Source organism: Juglans regia, chromosome 14, assembly GCF_001411555.2.
Source record: "Juglans regia cultivar Chandler chromosome 14, Walnut 2.0, whole genome shotgun sequence".
Classification (NCBI taxonomy): Eukaryota; Viridiplantae; Streptophyta; class Magnoliopsida; order Fagales; family Juglandaceae; genus Juglans; species Juglans regia.
Window position 1 is genome coordinate 5,259,123 of NC_049914.1, and position 14,090 is coordinate 5,273,212.

General features: G+C 36.5%; 3 protein-coding genes across 8 annotated transcripts; 1 reads left to right on the plus strand and 2 right to left on the minus strand.

Annotated features, from left to right (window-relative positions):
• Window positions 1-97: 97 nt before the first annotated feature.
• LOC108989176 lies at window positions 98-4,036 on the minus strand. 3 transcript variants are annotated; one of them, XM_018962702.2, is made up of 5 exons: window positions 3,751-3,972; window positions 3,548-3,597; window positions 1,887-2,930; window positions 726-1,150; window positions 98-408 (listed from the first exon to the last, which is right to left on the minus strand). In XM_018962702.2, exons 3-5 carry the CDS (start codon window positions 2,872-2,874, stop codon window positions 202-204), a joined length of 1,620 nt encoding a protein of 539 aa, XP_018818247.1. In that variant the 5' UTR covers window positions 2,875-2,930; window positions 3,548-3,597; window positions 3,751-3,972; the 3' UTR covers window positions 98-201. The 3 variants fall into 3 exon arrangements, with proteins under 3 accessions (XP_018818247.1, XP_018818246.1, XP_035541377.1); XM_018962701.2 differs by having other exon boundaries at window positions 1,887-2,935; XM_035685484.1 differs by having other exon boundaries at window positions 1,887-2,935; window positions 3,548-4,036.
• Window positions 4,037-4,982: 946 nt separating this feature from the next.
• On the plus strand, window positions 4,983-8,160 carry LOC108989157 (protein FAR1-RELATED SEQUENCE 5-like). Of its 3 annotated transcripts, none has more exons than XM_018962676.2 (4): window positions 5,010-5,360; window positions 5,851-5,989; window positions 6,432-7,032; window positions 7,795-8,160. In XM_018962676.2, exons 3-4 carry the CDS (start codon window positions 6,478-6,480, stop codon window positions 8,008-8,010), a joined length of 771 nt encoding a protein of 256 aa, XP_018818221.1. In that variant the 5' UTR covers window positions 5,010-5,360; window positions 5,851-5,989; window positions 6,432-6,477; the 3' UTR covers window positions 8,011-8,160. The 3 variants fall into 3 exon arrangements, with proteins under 3 accessions (XP_018818220.1, XP_018818221.1, XP_035540878.1); XM_035684985.1 differs by having other exon boundaries at window positions 5,864-5,989; XM_018962675.2 differs by lacking the exon at window positions 5,851-5,989 and having other exon boundaries at window positions 4,983-5,360.
• Window positions 8,161-8,837: 677 nt separating this feature from the next.
• On the minus strand, window positions 8,838-13,841 carry LOC108989182 (uncharacterized CRM domain-containing protein At3g25440, chloroplastic). 2 transcript variants are annotated; one of them, XM_018962710.2, is made up of 4 exons: window positions 13,459-13,841; window positions 12,049-12,370; window positions 10,811-11,218; window positions 8,838-9,911 (listed from the first exon to the last, which is right to left on the minus strand). In XM_018962710.2, the coding sequence occupies exons 1-4, from the start codon at window positions 13,575-13,577 to the stop codon at window positions 9,363-9,365; spliced, it is 1,398 nt and encodes a 465-aa protein (XP_018818255.1). In that variant the 5' UTR covers window positions 13,578-13,841; the 3' UTR covers window positions 8,838-9,362. The 2 variants fall into 2 exon arrangements, with proteins under 2 accessions (XP_018818255.1, XP_018818254.1); XM_018962709.2 differs by having other exon boundaries at window positions 12,049-12,373.
• Window positions 13,842-14,090: the final 249 nt, after the last annotated feature.

Consider the following 14,090-nt stretch of genomic DNA (forward strand, 5'->3'; position numbering starts at 1 on the left):
CTACAAGATGAATCCTGCTGTACATAGACTTGATACGAGGCTTTTTTGAGTTTTAAAGACTGTTTATTGGGTAGATGAACAAAGCAAGACTATTCGATGAAGCACATCAGACATTTGAATTAAGCACACGTAGAGTTTATCCAGCCAAGCATACATTCATCAGAAACTATACAGCATAAATACTCACTCCTTCCAGGTTATTCACTTTGTGAAAGCTTTTGGACTTCGGTCTCGACTCTCAAGTTCTCTTACATCATTGACTACAACCTCTACTTTTCTTGACAAAAGTTCTGTTTGCTCCTCAACATTTTCCAAAAATGAAAGTAGCAGTTCCCTATATAGTTCACATAGTCGATCTTGACGCTGCAGCTCCATGGTGAGTTCTTGAATCCTCCTTTCTCTTGAATCCTGAGAATGTAAATTCATAAACGAATCAACTTTAAATACTTGCAAGGGATGCACACATGGCTAAAAATATCTATAGAAGTTCAGAATCATGTTTCCTAGACCAGCGAGACACGTTATATTCTCTCCTCCTTTCACCCCATAACCTCATTTTTCCTCTCTTTGAACCTATTTATCTTTCTGTATCTTGGTTTTCCCTAGTCATTTATCTTTCTACTGATGTAAGATAAGTAATGAAAACGTCATGTTAAACCAAAAAGAAACTATAGTCAGATACAGTGGCTAGCTAAAATTCTGTGATCGATTAAGATAAAACTCACCAAAGAACCCCGTGAAGGATGACCAGAAACAACCAAAGGATGACCATGATCCTTTACAATACTCGTAACAATCCATTTTCCAGATTTATGAACTTCCACTAACATCATTGCTTTGCAACCTTCTCCCATGCTAGGCTGTGGTTTCTGAATCCGCCTCGATTCATCTCTAGCTTTTACATAAAATCCCTGCTTATTACAAGAGAATCGACGGGAAATAATTCTTTTGTCAACCCCTGAACGACGACACTCATCTACCCGCATAACGAACCCTATGCATCTCGCATAGTCATCATAAAACTCCTTGGCAGCCTCTTCTGACTCGAACTCCATCCCAACATATGGTTCTACAGCTGGACCCTTTCCACACACAACCAAGTCCCCCTCATCAGAACTTCCAACTGAGTCCACTCCCATGCCCAAGTTCACTGTCAAAGGCCATCACGTTCTATCATTAAAGAGTTACTTGTGCTTTAACACACAAAATGTATCAGATATTGAGCAAGAAAATGAATTAAATGACCAGTTTGAAAAGCACAAAGAATACACTCTTTCTTCAGTGTATTTCATAGAGGTCGGAAGAAGTAACAACCATGTTCAGAATCACATCTTTTCACCAAGTTAGTCTTGAGTCCACAAGGGAAGGTTGAATTTAGTTGTCTATTTGTGATAATAAAAACTGCCACGCCACCTCATAAACAGATGCAAAAGAGAAATAAAACCACCTCAGAAACAGATTTACACTCCATGGGACCCAAATCACAAGGGTGTGATTTAGGAAAATTCAAAACAAAGTGTAGCTGAAATACTTTCAGCATGCATATCTGAGATTACTCATAACTGATGACTGTCATTCAAAAACTTAATCTGTAGATGCTGAAACCAACTATAGAATCAGAAGATATATATAATTGCTCCAAATTCTAATTCAAATCCAACTCCTTTTTCATCCAAAACCTGCACTTCATTTGGTTACCAGAGAAAAAAAATGAAGAAGTTCTGTGAACTTAAAACCTGGGGTTGACAAAATATTTGCATTACAGTTCTGACATCTGTATACCATATTCAGAAATGATGTTCAATAATTGGTAATATATGCAGAAATGATGTTAACCATTTTTTTTTTTTATCAGGATGTTAACCAAATTTAATATCTTTACAGACCAATTCTGTGATTGAGGTCAATGTATCCAAGATTGGCCCTCCCATCAGCCTCTCTACACATCAACTCAGGTGCTGCCTTAGGCTTGATTCCAGAAGTGTGTGTTAAATCAATTGTAAAATCTTGGACACCAGACATATTTCGATCCAATTGCCCCATATTTTCTGGAGGGCAAAGAATATGATTATGTTCAAGAACAAAATCATACACTTTGTACTTTCTGGTTTCTCGATCTAAATTAACAGACAACCGTACAGAACAATTGGTCCTTGTTTCCTCTCGATGGGTCTGATAGTTCCGTTTATCTGTTTGGCGAACACCCTCTTTAGAACATACAAATCCTCTTGACGTTATTTCTCCATCTATCTTACTTTTATTGGCAAAATGCTTCCTAACATTGAAACCCATGTGCTTTCCATATTTTTCCCAATGTTTCCATGCCTCTTCCAACGTATCAAACTCCATACCCATTTTCGGTATCCAATCAATTCTAGTATCCATGTTTTGGGAAGTATCACCCAACATAGACTCATGTGTTTCCTTAGGCAAGATTCTAGAAGCATATGCTAAATTTCTCGGAAAAGCTTGACCGCTTGACCCTTTTTGTTTTGATTGCATCTTATAAGTAGTTTCTGGAAGATGAAGAATATGGTTATGTTCATAGACAAAATCATACACTCCATACTTTCCGGTCTCACGATCTAAATTAATGCACAACCGTACAGGACAATTCGTCCTTGTTTCCTCCCGATGCGTCCGAACATTCCGTTTGTCTATTTGACGAACACCCTCTTTGGAGCATACAAATCCTCTGGACGTTATTTCTCCATCTAACTTACTTTTATTTGCAAAATGCTTCCTAACACCGAAACCCATTTGCTTTCCGTAGTTTACCCAATGCTTCCATGCCTCTTCTAACGTATTAAATTCCATACCAATCTCAGGTGTCCAATTAATTCCACTATCCATGTTATGGAAAGTCTTTTCCATCACACCCTTTGGACTTTATATTAAGAACCCAATTCAAAAAGCTCGGAATATCCAACCTACACTGAAGAATTTGAAAGAAATAAGCTACAAAAATTGCCACTATCATTAAAGGAAAAATTGACATATATAGGTATTTGATTGAATAACTCCACACAAGTAGACAAATGAAACAATATGTTGTTGGATGACCACTTCAACGGTCCCAGTTGCTCACATGTAAAGTGCAAATTTGATTATTTATTTTTTTAAGGAAAAAGCAGAAGGGAAAAAAACTAGACTTAAAAAGAGGATCAAATTGCATTTTTTAATACTTACGAACCAACACACATTGAATTACCAACTCTAAGTAAAATAGAGGTAGAAAGATCATAAAGTTCTCTTTTCACAAGACCACAAACCCTCTGTCACAAAGACAAAGATGTAAAAAGAAAAGCTTAATAACATAATAAGAAAAAAAATTAAAACTTTGGAACATCCATCAGGAAAATTCTTTAGAAAGATATATCGGCATTATATTGCCAATCAACACCTAGAAGGTGTGGTGGAAAATTGAGTTGTCCTTTTTTTTTTTTTTTCCAAAGCAAATTAGCAAACTACAGGTATCAGTTAGCAGTGAAACAAACATGTGAGAGCACAACTTATAAGGCACTTGAAATCTAAAAAAATCACATACCGAGAGGACATTTTGAAGCAACTCCCGAAGCCATCGGCATACTTCCCTCTCTGCGAATATCAAATTACACCACCATAAAAGCCACGCAAAAAAAGTGTTCGACCATTCTGGGAAGTTCTGTTTGTATGAGTATAAAGAGCAATAGGGGGGTTCAAGGTCGTAGAAACTTCAAATTCTCCATTGTTAAAGAGGAGAATGCTAACCAGAAATCCATGTGGGTGGGCTCGGTGTGGATGAATTGAAACATAATAATTGCGATTGATTGAATGAGAAGAGGAAGGGCGTCACTTTGTCGAAGCAGCAGAAACGAAAGAGAAACCGGCGACGGCAAGCAGGGGACAGCCGTCCGGTGACGGTCGTGAGCTAAATCTTTTTGCTTAGGGCTGAGTGATTGTGTTTCCGGTTTCTACGGATAACGCTGAGCGGCAAAATTTTTGTAGTCCGACAGCACGAAGGTATTACAATGAGGTTGCTTACGAGGCAATATCTCCACCGTCCATTTCGAGTTGAAGGGTCAGGGTTAAAACAAACTTGCCTCATAAAATTCCTCGATAGTTCCAGGAGATGTCGTCGTTGATTTTCTATGATCGTCCCTTATAAATTTCCCTTTTTAGAATTTGTCGTAAAAAATGCTTAATTTTTATTTCTGAATTTCCCTTTTTAGAATTTCCCTTATCATTCATAAATACTTATTTTTTTGTTAATTAAATTTATTAAAATTATAAAATTTATTTTATGTGTATCTTTTTTTCAATTTTCATTCCTGTTTGGATATAGAGCAGATGAAATTGATCTTATATCATCTCATTTAATTTTAACTAATAATTTTATTACTATTTACAAATCATTTTAACTTATTTTATCTCATCTTACTATCCAAACGAACATAAATGAAACTTTGATAACTTATAACTTTGTAAGAATATTTTTATAACATAATTATAATTATATTTTTCCTATCATTTTACTGAAATTTATCTTACCAAGAACTTGATATTATTGTAGAAAGGATATGGGCTTATTCTCTCATTTCATAATCTAATTCAACTTCTTTTAAAAAAAAGAAGAGAAGAAGATGACAATTAATTAAATTTATTAAAATTATAAAATTTATTTTATATATCTACATTTCTTTTCAATCTTAAATAATAATTTGAAAAAATATTAATAATAAACTTCAATTCCTGTAACAAGTCTTTTTTATATATACTATAGAAAGATTAATTAATAGATTAACGAAATTCCATGTACTGGACTTTAGCAAAGACAATACTAAAATATAAATGATAATTCCCAGATTCATCGGCAGCACACACTCTTTAAATTACTATAATTTTATCTAAACTGAATAAAATTTATTCTACATTTCTAAGATCGATTATATATTTTCTTTTAAAAATTAAAATAAAAAACAAGAAGTTAATTACTATTCCATAATATTGAGTTTAGACTTTAGATTACATGGCCGCTCAGTGCACGGGCAGAGCTAACGAAGCCAAACCCAGCTTCAGTTTGTATTTTTTTCAGCTTCTTGTCATCACCGTCAGAAGCAAATAGTTGTTTTAGAACACCGATCATACCCCAATTTTCGTTCTCTTTTTAAATATTTCGACCCTCCGTTTGGTTGCCTGGAAAACCTGGGAAAACATACAAGTTTCAATTTTTGTTTTGTTTCGTGGGTTAGAAATTTCCTGACTTTTTTTTGTAAAGAACAGGATTATAACAACGGCTTCTGATAGGCTCTGATTTCTTGTTGTTTACCTTCGCTTTACTCAGCTAGAATGACTCGAACGACATGGTCCGACAAAATCAGGTACGGACCCAATGCTCTTCATTGTACATTTTTGTTGGATTTTGGGAATTATGACGGAGATTTGAGATTTCTACTGTCCTCAGAATGTGGGCTCAATAAGTTGGTATTCCATAAGTTGTTCTTGAATCCCTCAGATTTTCAATTTTGGAATTCGAATGTAATTAGAAGCTTCTCAATGATCTGAGACCTGAGTCTGAAATTATGCCAAAATGTTGACAGCTAACAGTACGAGCCAGGCCTGTTTAAATAGGATCTTATGTCCATGTCATATCATCAATTTCCGTTCTCGAGGAAAAGTTTCTGTATCTCAAGTTCAAATTTTGGTGGTGAAATCGATTTAATTGAATTTTAAAGATCGCAAGGACCGTGAGTTTGTTACAAAATAAGAACATTATAGCCTTTGATAAGTTATATAATTGTTCATACGCATTATGCATCGATATGCTCATGTTTAAAACATTAGAAGACTCGCTGAACACTCGTTTTCTAGAGCTGATATGCAGTGCAGATAGGAAAGACATCAGGTTTTGGCTAGCAGACTGAGCCCAAGCATTCATGTCTCAGGATGTAAAGCGAACCCAAGATTGATCTCTGACTGAGTATTTTTTGTCTACTACTGATCACAAAGAGTATTTTTTTGTCCCTTACTCAAGTTTCTTATAAGCATTTTGGGAGGGGGTCGGCACTGAACGGAGTAAAATTTGAGCATGATCCTTTTGTTTTAAGCACTAGAATGGGACAATTTAGGTCAAATAGTGGTCCGCACTCCGCAGTCTTTAAAAAAAAATTAAAATGCATTCTTATCTGCCATAGGAGAGATGTTTTAACACTAGCTCGCAATAGTTTGTCTATTCTCAAATGCAGGGTGCTGCTTCTTTTATGTTTATGCTTTCATTCATTATGTGCTTGTACCATCTTTGCTTTTTAGTTTTAGGCTACTTTGTGCTTTCCAAAACCAAAAAAAAAAAACAATACACAAAAACAAAACAGAACAAAGTTTTAGCCTACTTTTCATTATCTTTGTGAAGAAACTTGAAAGAGAGTTGATTTAGTATCGCCTCCTGCTTGCAGCTTCATGATGGATTAGCACCCAGTATAAACCTGTTCTAGGAGGATAATGGAAAACCACTGTGGCCAAGCATTTGATTCAGATGAGAGTGAAAAGTGTCTGCAAATTGAAAGTTATGTCGAGCATGAATTTGGCGATGATGACCTTTCCAAAAATGCTGATCTATGTATGGGTAAAGTTGATAAGATTATAGAACAGCCGCATGAAAGTTCATCCTTAATAGACAATGTCTTAGAACCATATGTTGGCATGGAGTTCAATTCCAGAGATGATGCTCGAGAATTTTATATAGCTTATGGCAGGCGTACTGGGTTTACTGTACGCATTCATCATAATCGGCGGTCACGAATAAATAACGTGGTTATTGGTCAAGATTTTGTTTGTTCAAAAGAAGGTTTTCGTGAAAAGAAGTATGTGTACAGGAAAGATAGAGTTCTTCCTCCACCGCCTATCACCAGAGAAGGCTGTGCTGCGATGCTGAGGCTAGCTTTAAGGGATGGAGAAAAGTGGGTCGTCACAAAATTTGTAAAGGAACACAATCACACATTATTATCTCCAAGTAAAGTTCCATGGCGAGGATCTGGAAAAAATATGATAAGTGAGGTATGTCTTTTTTGAAATTCTTTATGATAATGACAGGATTGTAGGATTATTGCGAAGTCATGTATGGATTTAATTGATTTTGGAAAGCCTTATGTTGCTGGGTGGCGACCTGCTTGGCTCAAGTCAGCTTACTTTATCCTGTAAAGAGCAGTGCAATTCAGTGGCAAATTTGCCACAAAACCTTGTTCACTGGTTAGATCTTGGATTTGAAGTTAAAGCCGCTGCCCTGTGGAGCTCTTCCAAATATATCAATTGAAAAAAAAAAAAAAAGCCTCTGTAAAATTGATTGAATATAGAAGTTTTGATGGCATCTGTAAAACATATCTGAAGCCTTAGTAATATAGGTCCTACTTGCATTAGTATGTATATTAAGCAAAAGAAAAAATTACTTTTTCCAATGCCAAAGGTTAATTCATCTGACTGCAACCCTGCAAGTGGAAATATTCTTTCTGAGAAGGTACTCATTAAGGAGGAATAAAGGACTAAATTATGGCACTCAGAAATATTCGTTATGTTGTAGAAACTATAGCTGAAAGTTTCAAGTCCATTGGCAAAGTGATATTTTTCACCTTCCTGTTATGACAATGTGAATGTAGAATTGTATGAGCGAGATACCAAATTTCAGCTATTATCCATAGGAAGAGGTAGTGCAAATATTTGTTATTTATAATAGAGACATGAAAAAATCTAAATGCTTCCCTTTCTGGTGAAGTTGTCTCTATAATCTTTTCATTTCTTTTACGTTGTGGTTGTTACTTGCAGGATGAGAAGGACCAAAGAATTCGAGAGCTGACCCTTGAACTTAGCAATGAGAGGCAACGATGTAAACGTTTGTGTGCGGCTTATCAGGAACAGTTACATATGGTGTTGAAATATATTGAGGAGCACACCGACCACATGGAAAGAAGAGTGCAAGATATAGTTCAGAACGTGAGGGAAATTGAGAATGAGCAGCAGGGGGACTCAACTTTTTTATAGAATTTAGAATTTGTACATGTGTCCTTTTGAATTCGATTGACCCTGATATCACCAATTTCAAGTACATTTACTTTAGGCTATTCCATGTAGACTTTGATGAACACTCGAGGATGAATGATGTCCATCCGGTGATGGTTTTTATCTCCTGTTTATGATGATCACACTGCACACATGTCAAGGTATGGAGATTTCTTTCTTATGACATGCTGCTGCAGTTTTACTTACCCAAAAATGGGGGGGGAATAAACATGGTTCTGCAGTTAGCTACTGATTGTATTGTGGAAAATACGATTGTTGTCTCAAGTGCAGATTCCATGGCACTTTTGGTTTGGGGGGTGAGATTTGGACGTATCCATTCTTATGAACAGGAAGTCTTTTGGTTACCTAAAGGATTCTTTTGCCTACTTCCAACCCCTATATTGGTTCCCCTACAAAAAAAGGTGCAATCCTAACAGAGATAAGTCAATCGCTATATGCACTCCTTGCACTCTCATACCTCTGAGGCTGTGTTGAAACAAATCGTATGCTTTATTTGGTCATTGGATATAAATGAAAGTAGCATATCTCTTTTACCACAAGTGAACAACCCAACAGGCAAATTGTCTTTAGTCCTTCATTTTTCCAGCAAGAATGATTCAAGAGAAATCTTTGCTAGGAGCCTGTGGCTCTTCTAAATTGGAGGGAGCAAAACAAGTCTTGTCTCCATTCCAGGGTGTTTGGAAGGGAAGAAAATTTATCTCAAGCCGAAGAGATTAAATCTGCGGTATCCAAAAAATTGAATTTGTGGGGAATGGAAGGGTTCTTTCCTTCCCAAGAGACATCAGAACAACAGAAAATACAATTACCTCCTTTAAATACCATTTGTTTCTACATCATTAGCCCATTACATCTTGTACCCCTGCTTCTTCTTTCTCCACTTAGTCTATTTTCTTAGCCGCCTCCTCTTCAATTTGCCGTATTAACTGATCCACACCATCTATAAAAGTAGAAGGTATTGCAAGGAATGTTACTATTGCGAGGAGGATGAACCCTCAAGAAGCTGCCAAGAAAGTAGCTGTCCCAAAGACACAAGGACCTTCCTAAAAAGAAAAGACAAAGCTAAGCTACAGTTTTTTCGATGAATATGTTCTTTGATTTCTGAAAACCAATTACAAAGCCCAAACAAACCCAACAAGCGTGAGTGTGCACGAGCATCTTAGAAATCCCAAGTGCATTATCTGCCTTCATATAATTGGTTTTGAATGTTTAAGAAAGCACCAAAGAAAATTTTCCTTGCAACCATTACCTTTAAGGAGTAGATAAACATCTAATCAACCACATCAGTCTCAATCTGTACCTATTTTGTTAACGTCCTACCGTCTCTTTTTCTTCAAAAGTGAAGCAGCATGCATAAATATCCGATCAACCTCATCAAAATTTGTCGAGTCCGAGTCTTTTTTCACTGATTTGGCGCTTTTAGATTCCATAGATATTTGACGTAGGTGCATCCCAAAATCTTCAGGTTCTCTATCACTTTCAACTGGAAACTTTTCGAACGCATCCAAATAAAGAGGTCGGTCCACCTTATCTTCAGTCTCTGTTTCAGATTCAGTCTCGAAAATATCCGACAGATCTTCAGAATCTGATGCCATACCTGTATCCATTATAGGATCATCCCCAGAGCATTCCTTGTTTCCATCCAGAGTTTCTCTCAGCTTATCAGAAATCTTTGATTTGAAGTTTGAACTGCCTTTGGAGTCAATACTTCCAATTTCAGTTCCTTCAATCCCCTCAACAGCATCAGTTTTATTTTCAGTGACACTTTTACCCTGTGTTTGAAGCAACTTAAGGTCCTGTTCGAGTTTTGGAATATATTTTCTTACAGCTCGAAGGCCATCCCTATATATAGATTTGTCCAAAGCCTGCATGGGAGATTAGAGGTTGGAGAGCTTTAAAATACAGATATGTGAAATCCATAAACACAAGACAGTAGAATTAACAATGCAACTGTAACATAATGAGGTGCAAAAAGGGGGTTTGACCCTGCACATATGCAGGGTAAATAAACTTGCCAAAAATAAAAATAAAAAAGAAAGAGAGAAGAAATGTGGGTAAGGTTAATAACTTAATCTGTTATTTTGTTTTGGGGGGGGGGGGGGGGGGGGGAGAGGGGACAATATTTCATCATATAACGAAAACCACACTGCTCATATAACGAAAACCACACTGCCGATTTTGAGATATCCAAACTCTACATAACGAGGAGCACCCATTCATGCATGTAATAAATAACAGGATCTGATAATTTCATGAATTTTGGGAAGAAAGTAAAACGCACTTCATTATTATTCGATTAATGTTATTATTATTCATGATGTGGATCCTCACTAAGACAGGGCCCTTTGGACCCACCCTTGAGAGTAAACTCGACTACACAACCCCACCCACCAGAAGCCTGTATCAGGTAATGCAGGGGAAGACCTACCCCTTCACTAGTTTGAAATCCCTTTCAAGGTACAGAGTGCCCATATGAGATTGGACATGAAGGATGCTTTGACCTCAGAATTGTCTCCATTTACTAACTGAAATAAATGATTCCATCTTGTTCTCCATAAGAAGCTTTCTATACCAGTTCACTTCCAGTTGCAGTTAATGAAACTTATCCTTTAAAAAAAAAGGAGACTTGTGAAGAGCATAAAGAAAAACCGTTGCTTACAGAACCCCAAGATATACAGAGAAACAGAATGCTACAATAGTGGACACACTTAACTCCAATGCTCATATGTAATCTACTAGAAGGATAAAAGAAAGAGATAATAACCTTCTTCCTAGAGAGGGTGACCCTGGGTGACATTATCTCTGTTGGCGGCTGAGAATAGTTCTTCCCTCTGTACATAATAATTGTGTCATCTTCATGAATGTTGAGCACGATGCCTCCAGATAGTCTGGCCAGTTCAGCAGCAATCTCCTTGACCTCCTCTGGTGAAAATGTCTTGACCACCACCTTCAGAGTCTGATGTTTTTTCCAATGCAGGTGCATGTTCAGAATCACACCCTGGTAGATTCCCCGTCTTCCTACAGGCACATAATTCTTACACTTGAGACCCATCTTTAGAAAGAAGAAGTGTTCTTCTGGTGTCAATATTTCTGGATCATGGATTGTTTCTGATGTCTCTTTAGGCTCAATCTTCTTCAGAGCTTCAACAAGTTTTTCCTCTTTCTTTTGGGCCTGGAAAAAAAAAAAAGACAAAGCAAGCAGTACATAAACACACAAAAACTAGATAGGGAAGGACTTAAGAGTAATTAGTTCAAAACAAAAAGCAAAAGAGAGGTGAGACATTTTGCACAGAATTAATTTATATTTATTTTCATGAAATATTTTGCACAGAATGTCATAGGTTACTTAAATCACTAAAATTAAGTAAAAAAAATGGAAAATTCATAAAAGCTCGTAGACTCGACCAAATGAGCAACCAAAACACATACCCCCCCCCCTTTTCCTTTCTCAATCTTTTGTTGTTTTGTATCAATTAGAGAAAAAAAAAAGATTGGATAAAGGGATTACAGAGAGAATTACAAAAATGAAGTTTACAAATTAACGTGACTTGATGTGATGCATCAGATCTACATTACAATAAAACGAGCTTTACATTTGATGTACCACATCAAGCCACAAAAGTTTGTAAAGTAAATTGTTGTAATTCTCTTTGTATGCGTAGCATGTCTTGACTAATATATATATGAGCACAAGTGTACACACAGCATGACAACATCAAGAGTATATAACATATTAATAATTGCCTTATTACCCAAGCCAAAGGCATGGATCTCCCTCCCCTCCCCTCCTGCATTTTGTGATAGGCAAACCAAGCTTTGCTCTATCCTTCCTGAGTGCTATCATAACAGTTTGCATGATATTAACAGCCAACCACAAGCATGCAATCTTAGATGACTATCAACTACTAATTTCAAATAAAAGTAATCTAAGAAAATAATTATAGAGCTTCCATCACCTGGTTTAGGGATTTTGATAGGTTGCATCTATTGTCTACTCTTTACCTTTCTCAATTTGTAGAGAATTTTTTCATCTGCAGTCATTCTTCCATAATCTTTCTTCTTCTTCCACCTGAAGAATTTCAGCCACCTTACAACTGCTCTTTTTCCCTTGAGCTTTTTCCTCTTCACTTTAGCATCACTAGCACCGCCAACAGTTGCGTTCTTTACTGACTGCTTCAATGGTTCCAAATCTTCGTCAGCAGATTTTAAAGATGGTTCTGAATGAATCCATCGATGCCCCACAAGGGAAAATATTTTTACATCATAGAGATGAGCAGAAGCAGATTGTTCCTGGCCGAAGACCTTGCATATAACATCACCCATGCTACTGCACAGTAAGGTAATCTTCTAGCAATGTTTTGTAGTCTAAATAACTATGAACTAAAGAATACACTAAATACGAGAAGAAAAACTTACCGTTCACTAATTAATTTAATAGATATACAAGTGTGTATCAGTTCAAAAGTTCAAATTAACCGACCAGTGGGATGAACCTGGGTGGTATTCCACAAATCACAGTTGTGTGGAAGATGGTTCCTATTTGTATTCTTTAGTGCCTATGGCAGGAACGAAATGATCGGATGTTTGAAGACAAGGAGCGTTCATTGGAGGAGATTAGATTACTTTTTGTTAGAACTTTATTTCTATGGGCCAAGGCTGTAGATTTCAATGACCTCAATTTTCCAGATTTTCTTGTTTCCATTTCTTCTTCTGTACTTGGGCTATGCCTATTCTTATTAATACAAATGTTTACTTAAAAAAAAAAAAACCAACCAAGCCTTTATATGAGATGCTTGATCTGAATTGTTTTAAGTCAGGCCAGATAAGTATAATTTTGTGTAAGAATAACAATTCACACTTGAATTCTAACACATTTTGTCTTCCAAACCCAAACTCCAAATCGAGGAAAAAGTAAAAAGTACTGTACAACCTTCAATTTACAGATTGAGCAAGTGTTCCTAAAAATTTACAAATAGTGCAGTCTCCTCAAAACTCCATATCCTCGAAACACAATCATCCTCTTCGTCGACAGAGAGAAAGGACGAAGACCCATTACGAGATTTTTATATCTATTGGAAAAGAAAGGGGAAGAATTCTCTCAAGTGTAACTACTGGAAAGTCTTGTGAATTTTATATTTATTTCCTCAGAGCTAGCCCAATAACCATAACGACTCGGAAATTCATATCAAATCATATCTACCTGTGAAGCCTCTTAATTTCAACCTGCTGAATACCTTGCAACTACTCTTGTACATGAGCTAGTTTAGTTCTTAGTCTAGCTTCTTTCATGGAATTCACATGGAAATAAAATATTTTTTCATTATATGGGACCTAAGAAAACGTAAAATTCCACCCAACCAAACAAAAGACTCGTTATACCCTCAGAGTCGCAGACAGGGAAGAGAGAGATACCTGATTCTGTGAAGTGGGTATTTGGAGAAGAAGGGAGTTAAGACGAAAGCATTGGAAAACCGATTCTTAAAGGGATGAGATTTGGAGAGAGCCACTGAAGCTAAAACCCTCACCGCCATTTTTTTTTTCCTCTATTTTTCTTCAGTGCTCCTGGAGTTCTTGACCTGGCTCTGGCGGTGGAGCTGGACTGCCTGTCAAATCCGGGTCCGAAGTATGAACCCTACAAGGCTAAAATTTCCAAATCCTCGCATTCAGATTTCGAAACTCTTCGGGATTGTTTGGTTGGGGCTTTTCTTTTCCCCATCAGCCACAGCCCGCAAGTAGCCTCCCTCTTTTTTTTTTTTTCTAATCAAGTAGCCTCCCTCTTCATCTCTGAATGTCCATTTTTCAGATTTCACAAATAATGCCTATTATCGATACAGTATTGGCATTTAATTACGTTGAATTTACAAATATTTTTTAGATTATGAAAAATATTTAAATTAAGAAATTATAGAACATTCCAATCTCTAATTAACCCGATTTTCATGCCGAAATAAATATAAGATTCCACTTGTTTACTTTTAACCGAATTTATCCCTTTTTTTGTTTTTAACTTTACATTAATTTGCTTAGCATGATTTTCAAAAAAC

Coding starts and splice junctions, on each gene's coding strand:
- LOC108989157 (XM_018962675.2), top strand. CDS start 6,478: ATGGAAAACCACTGTGGCCAAGCATTTGATTCAGATGAGAGTGAAAAG. Junction 7,033..7,794: donor GAAAAAATATGATAAGTGAG/GTATGTCTTTTT, acceptor TGTTACTTGCAG/GATGAGAAGGACCAAAGAAT.
- LOC108989182 (XM_018962709.2), bottom strand. CDS start 13,577: ATGGCGGTGAGGGTTTTAGCTTCAGTGGCTCTCTCCAAATCTCATCCC. Junction 11,219..12,048: donor TTCTCTACAAATTGAGAAAG/GTAAAGAGTAGA, acceptor TTTTTTTTCCAG/GCCCAAAAGAAAGAGGAAAA. Junction 9,912..10,810: donor TCACCCTCTCTAGGAAGAAG/GTTATTATCTCT, acceptor TCTCCCATGCAG/GCTTTGGACAAATCTATATA.
- LOC108989176 (XM_035685484.1), bottom strand. CDS start 2,874: ATGGAAAAGACTTTCCATAACATGGATAGTGGAATTAATTGGACACCT. Junction 1,151..1,886: donor TGACCTCAATCACAGAATTG/GTCTGTAAAGAT, acceptor GGCCTTTGACAG/TGAACTTGGGCATGGGAGTG. Junction 409..725: donor ATCCTTCACGGGGTTCTTTG/GTGAGTTTTATC, acceptor TTACATTCTCAG/GATTCAAGAGAAAGGAGGAT.